Source organism: Quercus lobata, chromosome 3 (genome assembly GCF_001633185.2).
Source record: "Quercus lobata isolate SW786 chromosome 3, ValleyOak3.0 Primary Assembly, whole genome shotgun sequence".
Classification (NCBI taxonomy): domain Eukaryota; kingdom Viridiplantae; phylum Streptophyta; class Magnoliopsida; order Fagales; family Fagaceae; genus Quercus; species Quercus lobata.
This window is the reverse complement of record NC_044906.1, coordinates 48,234,270-48,241,133: the sequence shown is the minus strand read 5'-3', so window position 1 is coordinate 48,241,133 and position 6,864 is coordinate 48,234,270. Positions and strand designations below refer to the sequence as shown.

Here is a 6,864-nt window from a genome sequence, read left to right as displayed (position 1 = left end):
TCTCTCTCGCGCACCACATGTAGATCAAAGCAGATCTACTTCTTTTCATTCCATATTAATGCCAACTCCATTAACAAACTAAGAGTCGATGTGAGTTTGATATGTTGTGGGACTGGTGTTTAAATCCCCCGATCATAGTCTGTGGGTTCATGCTTGGGAGATGTTGTGGTGGCAACCGACCATCGAATCAAATGTAATCGACACTGATAAAATTGCAATTCATTGCGAGCAGTATGATGAAAATTTGACTTTTAATAAAGTGACCTTGGCAGCCACATCTTAAACTCCTCCCAATACTGGCCATAATGGTTGATGTACACCCCTAATCGAAGTCGATAACACATAACAGTAAGATCGAGACAGAAGAATGGGAAAAACAAAGATGTAACTTTGAATTTTCTTTTATATATATTTTTGCGCCTTTTGGTTTATTTTCACAACATCAATGTAGTTAGCATGGAGGTAAGCTTGAAATGTCAAGATGTCACAATCTCATAGTAAAACTAAGCCAATGTCTTTTGCCGCGCGACATCATAATCTTTACCATTTCTTTTTTGAGTGAACTTGAGGATTATGCCAAAATACTAATGTAAGGTTCATTCACATTGACTATCAAATTATAGATTGTCTTAAAAACTTAAAACAGTTAAAAAATAAATAATTTTATCAATTAATTTAACACATTTATGTTTTCTTTGATTAGTGAAACTGATATTTATTAATTTGACAAAGGCCATCCATGATAATATCATTTATATATATATATATTTGAATTTATAATTTTATATGCTATATTAATTCTTTTGAAGAAAATGAAAATTCTGATCTCTGCTGGGCAAAAAAAAAAGAAAAAAAAAAAACCCTTTTTGTCAACGATGGTACAGTTCGACGTCCATCCACAATTCATCCTTGATATATAAAGTGTCGGTCAATAAAACAACTTTTCTAGAAGATTTATATTCTATCGTGGCCTTTAGGCCTTTACTTTAAGGGGTGACATCCTAGCAAGAATACACTTGTATACTATACATACATATTAAAAAATCAAGGAAGAAAAATGAATGAAAAAAAAAAAAAAAGGGGAAAAATTATCATCACTGTATACGATTAGGTGCTAGTGGCTCCCACCATAAGCCAGCATTCTATTGAGGTGGGTCCTCTCACTCTCATTCTCACCTTCTTCGAAGTGAGAGTTTCTAATACTTTATAGTACCTTGCACTTGCACCCCCCTTGATTGCGGTAGCTAGTAGCCTATCCCAGTTTATGTCTATAGACTCTATACAATAATCAACTAGGGTACGAAACTTTCACATGTGCTTCCTTCCATCTTCTTCTTCTTATCTTTTAAAAATTCTCTTTATGAAATTCGAATTTAGTGGACGTCCTATGAGAAAAGTCCAGCGCAAGTTGTCTAAGTTCCTTGGTTAGTGCTGGTGCCCCACAATAGAAAACTCCTGCATAATTTGGACCACATTTATGGTTATATATTATTTATATGAATACATAATACTTTTAATCATCTATAAGGTATTTTTTCAACACGTGATAGGCAAAAAGAAAGTGGAGTAGGCTAGGTGAAACTCACCGACTCGTGTATCTGGGTGGTGAAGAGCAATCTTCTTGTAGACTTGTCGCCAATTGGGTTTGGCGAAGTGGGATTTGACTCTTGTGCCAGACACCACATCCAAACCACTCTTGGCATGGTGTAGTGATTGAAGCATTGCTATGAGCGCTGATCTTGCATCTCCTTCTTCATACACACTTGTACAATAGTTATGCAATTCTATCATTTGTTTCTCATCCATTTCAGCCACTTCATTCATTATCCCTTTGAACCACTCGAATGAGCCTTGTTCCCTTGTGACCCAGTAGAAATAGGCTTTTCTTGTCCTGAATCCCTTGTTCTTACTGTGACTTGATGAAGAGCTACCTCTCCCACTTTCCAAAGCAGCCTCAGTTGTTGAATCTTGATCTTCCATATCTTTGTTTTTGATGTTATTGATAATGTCTTTTACAATGCTAACCATTGGAGTGGCCCCAATCCCAAGCCCCACTAGTAACACCACCTCGTATTTTTTGTAATCTTGTGCTGGAGCTCCATATGGACCGTCTATCAGTATCTTTGGAAAGCTGCATTTCATTTATTTAATCAACATTAATTAAGAATCCCAAAACCAAAACACACCCACCCCAAAAAAAAAAAAACTACTATATTGCCTACATCAATAATGACTGGCAACATTAAAAACAGTATAGAGTTTGGAGACTCCGTAAATGTGAAATAAATTAAAGAAGAATTAATGATAATAGAGAACATTAATCGGTTAAAAAAACGTCCCCTTCTTAATTCAAGTTCTTTGGTTCGGATTCTACACGACAGTGACCACTCCATGATTGGCGTTATTAACTATAGTCAATCAATGTGTGAACACGCATAACACAATTATTATTTATGTCAAAAGGTGTCCATATTGAACAAGAAATTATTGGTATATCGGTGTCACATAAATGTAGATTACATGGACAAGATTGACAAGAATGACCCGCATACATGTGACAAAAAAGTATAAAACACATTCCCAAATTGAACACGGGTTTATTAATAGTCAGTACTATCTTTTTTAAATTATCTAAAACTTTAATTCTTGAGTGCTTTTCACCCCTACAATTTGACTTATAAGCCAAAAGTCTCGTAGTTCCAAAATTCAACACGGGTTTATTAGTAGTCAGTGCTGTCTTTTTCAAAATTATCTAAAATTTTAGTTCTTGAGTGTTTAATAATCAAGACTTTAAGGCCAAAGTCTCCTAATTCAATTTGTAGTTTTCGGGGTTGTTTGGTATATTATTTTAAACATATTTTTAGTTTTTAAATAATATTACACCTTTTTACACATGTATTTTTTAAAAAATTGAAAATTATTGTTTAAATACCGTACCAAACGAGCCCTTCATGTTTCTAATATAAATATCTAGAGTTTTAAAATGTCTCACTCCAACTATCAAATTATAAAAAAATTAAAAAAACAATCATCTTACCTGGGGTTGTTACCTCCTTGCATAATATCAGCTCTGAGTAACCCGCTCTTCCCAGCAGTTGGAGGTTGACACACCTAACCAATGAAAACAGAAAGTTTTAGTGCTAATTTAAAAGCTTGAAGCAGTGATTGATCATGAACACAACGATTTCTAAAGCACTTGTTAAACCACAACCAACCTCAGAGAAAACAGTTTTGAGCTGCCGTGTCCAGTCACCTAGTGTTCTAATGTGCACACTTAGGTAATCATCTCCTGGTGATGACGTAATGGAAAATGGGTGCCTGTTCCAAAAAAAAAAAATCAACAATTGGTTTATTTTTTGATAAAAATAAACATATAGTTTTGGTTTATTGTAAGCATACAATTATTATAATTTTGGTCAATCCGATCGGCCACTAATAACAATGTGCATCCAGTTGTATGTCACAACATATAATATAGTACTACTACTACCTACCATTCGAAGGCTGAGACAGCAGCACAGTTGACAAACATATACTGTCCACTCTTGTTTCTAAAACCTTGAGGCTTCGACATGTGCAATGCTAACACATTTCCCGGATAAACAGCAACCTTCAAATTGAACAAAACACACATCCAATCAGTGCATTATGACTCAAAAGGGTGTAATTGAGTTTGAGAGAATGGTTTTAGGATTGAGATAAAAAGGCATAATAATTTGATTACCTTTAGAATCTTCACAGGCTTGATGCTCGATCTAAAAGCTCTAATTAACCTTTCACATGCATAAAGGGTTACAGGAACTGCCAAATACATCCATGTCTGCCAACAAAATAAAGTAGCTACAATGTCAGAACACAACTCTAAAAAAATAAGAGGGGACAGGTTAAAAGGTCACGAGAAGATTTAAAGAAATGAAACTAACCGTTTTCTGATACCACTTTTTTGTGAGATAGAGTTTGATGCCGTGGACAATAAGGAGGGTATAGACAATGACAAAAAGATGGTGGGAATACCAAAAGGCATTGAATCCAGTAAATTTCTTGAGGGGCTTTGGTAGGTTGAGCTTGTTTCGTCTAAACCAAGGGGTAGCTAATGTGAATGCTATGGCCATCAAGATCACAATTATTATACCTGTGACCCCTTCAACTCCTTTCACAAACCACCAGTAGCTAGTAGGCTGTTCCCCAAAGTAAGGTTCCATGGGCTCGTACTCTTCCGGAGTTGCGTGAAGAAGTCTTGGGAAATCACACGTTAAATGAGAAATCACGTGTAGTCCAACCCCGACCCCAATTCCAACCGCAATTACCTGAGTTTTACATTCAATAAAGGGTTAAACATTTAAAGTCTTTTTTTTTGAGACCTTCGCTACGACAAAAAGTATCCTCTCCATTTGAAATTTATCCATAACAGAACAATGCGTACATCGAAAAAATAAAATGTTATAGTCATGAAATAGGCGAAATGGAGAGGACCTTGTTTTGACAAAAACTCATGCGAAAAAATATCAATCAAACAAATGACTGTAAACATTTTCGGTAGATCATATTATATACCTTGTGGAAATTCAGATTGTCATCAAAGGGAACAACGGTCCCTAATTTGGTTTTGTTTCTAAGCCAAGTAATGGTGTTCCGGCAGACAGGTAATAGTATCAGAGCCATGTTGAATTTAAGGGTCTCTGCCCCTCCTTTTGCAACGCAAACACAGTAGCCCATCACTTCGAATGCGGCCTTGTTTCGATACTGCACAAATTTGTAGGCAAAAAGACCCAGCATGATCCCAAGCCATAACATCATTACCCAGACCCTTTGCCAGTTATCCATTAGAAAGTACTTAATCTTTTGGTACCATCTTCTCACTGGGTTGTCCTCCTGTGTTGGCTTCAGTTTCTGACTCAACATTTGACTCATAACTCGGCTATCACTTATTCTGACAGATTGGTTTGGAGCTTGCAATAGCAGTGTTTCAAGATGGTATATCTGTAATTAATTGCCAATTGAGTCAAACTAAAGAAAGAGATATATATATATATATATATATATATATATATAGAACAAGTACTTAATTGGACTTAAAGTAGAGAGTTTTTAATAATATACCATGATGTATCCATTATTTTCTGGGTCTAGTTCTTCCATAATTAAAGCTGCATATTCCTTGGCTTGTTTCTGAATATTGGAAAGTTTGTTTGTAGAAGCACTAAGGCTGATAATCTGGAAAGAGAAGTAATCATGATGATGCTAAGATCAAATTCTATAGACTTGTGGAATAATTCGTAGAAAGTTAATATAATGCCGGGTCAAATGCGGTCCAATTTGGCCAGAAGTGTTCGGTGGCCTACCTCAGCGACTTCTTCTTCTGCAATTCTTCCATCGGCATCTTTGTCCACCCTGTAATCATTAAAAAAAATAAAAAGAATGAGAAAAGGAGCATGCGTGCGAAGTAATGAGAAACTATGAAACTCAAAACCGCGTAAAATAAAGAGATAATTACATGTCAAAGAAAATTTGGAGCCTGGAGTCGAAGCTTTCATCAGAGATTTGATCCCAGAAGTCTTTGAGCTGTGCCTTGTTGATTGAATCACCACTTATGTTATATCGCCGAGCGAGTGCTCTGAACATCTCACCTGCGAACTCCTTAGACTCCTTGTTCATTCCTGTAACAAAACAAAAACAAAAACAAAAACAAAGTATGCTATAAATTAAATTTTATTACAAAATTGACGTGATAATAATGAATGTGATTGAATCTATACGACATATATATCCTTATCCTCTTCTAATATTTACCTATGCATTCTCCAAACAAGGAAGAGGGAAGGAGTCCATTTTTAGAAGCGGTGAGATCATCGAACCGCTTCTCGATGGCCGGCCAACCAGCAGCGCCACCTGTCTTGGCGGCGATGAACTTGAGACCCTTCAAAGCATGAGCGGCCGCAGACTTTGTTCGATCAAAACGTGTCGAAGCAGAAGGTCTTCTCGTAAGAGATGTGAAACGTTTGAGCTCCTGAGAAACCTGGCGTATATGAGAGGAAGTGTTACGGAGCAAGTATGAACCAAAGGAGTTAGATTTGCTCCGTAAAGTTTTCTTTGCCAGCAAAGAAAGCTCAGGGTCTTCCTGAACATCACCACCACCAACACCTGTTGTTTGAACACTGTGAACCGCAACGGAATCGTCACGAATGTCAAGAGTGATCTCAACGTAGCCATCATCGTCGTTGGTTATTTGGTCACCTGGTAAATTGAATCTAGCACTCTTTTTTGAAGGTTTTCTGCTATTGCTGTTGAATTCTTGAGTACCCAAAGGACCACTAAAAGCACTTCTGTCATTTCCTCCCAAGCTTTCTGTATCAGAATTATTTTCTGAATAAGCTCCTCTTCCATCGTTGCCTCTCATCTTTCTTTCTTTTTTGGTAACAAACAACACTGACAACAAAACAGTTTCGATAAAAATAAACAAATGAAATTAATGGAGCCTCTGTTGTTGCTCTTCAGAACATCTTCAGAAACTTTGATAAAAACTTTGCTACGGTTGATTTGGGAGAAAAATGGGGGTGTTAAAGAAATGTATATATAGGAGGTGGTGTAGGTGGTGTAAGAAAAGTCAGAGATTGATGATATTTACGATAAACAGTGTGGCTCGCCCCACTATGTGTACAAAGTCGTAAACGCAACAACCAACCAGATCGACCACAAAATAATATATTGTTTTATTTATTTAAAGGGATTAACAGTCAAACATAAAGTTTTTTCAATCCTGGCGGAGGTCAAACGTCCCCAAAAGACCAATGAACTCGCGTGCAATTATATATTTTAAAGACTATATATTACATGCTATAAATTTATAGGAAACTTCGACTCGGC

The 6,864-nt window shown here is 36.4% G+C and overlaps 1 protein-coding gene across 1 annotated transcript; it reads right to left on the bottom strand.

Annotated features, from left to right (window-relative positions):
* Positions 1-863: 863 nt before the first annotated feature.
* On the bottom strand, positions 864-6,616 carry LOC115981997 (respiratory burst oxidase homolog protein D-like). Its single transcript, XM_031104466.1, has 12 exons — positions 5,791-6,616; positions 5,495-5,657; positions 5,343-5,391; positions 5,101-5,214; positions 4,555-4,980; positions 3,924-4,307; positions 3,725-3,820; positions 3,495-3,610; positions 3,216-3,318; positions 3,038-3,111; positions 1,587-2,131; positions 864-1,455 (listed from the first exon to the last, which is right to left on the bottom strand). Exons 1-12 carry the CDS (start codon positions 6,395-6,397, stop codon positions 1,346-1,348), a joined length of 2,787 nt encoding a protein of 928 aa, XP_030960326.1. The 5' UTR covers positions 6,398-6,616; the 3' UTR covers positions 864-1,345.
* Positions 6,617-6,864: the final 248 nt, after the last annotated feature.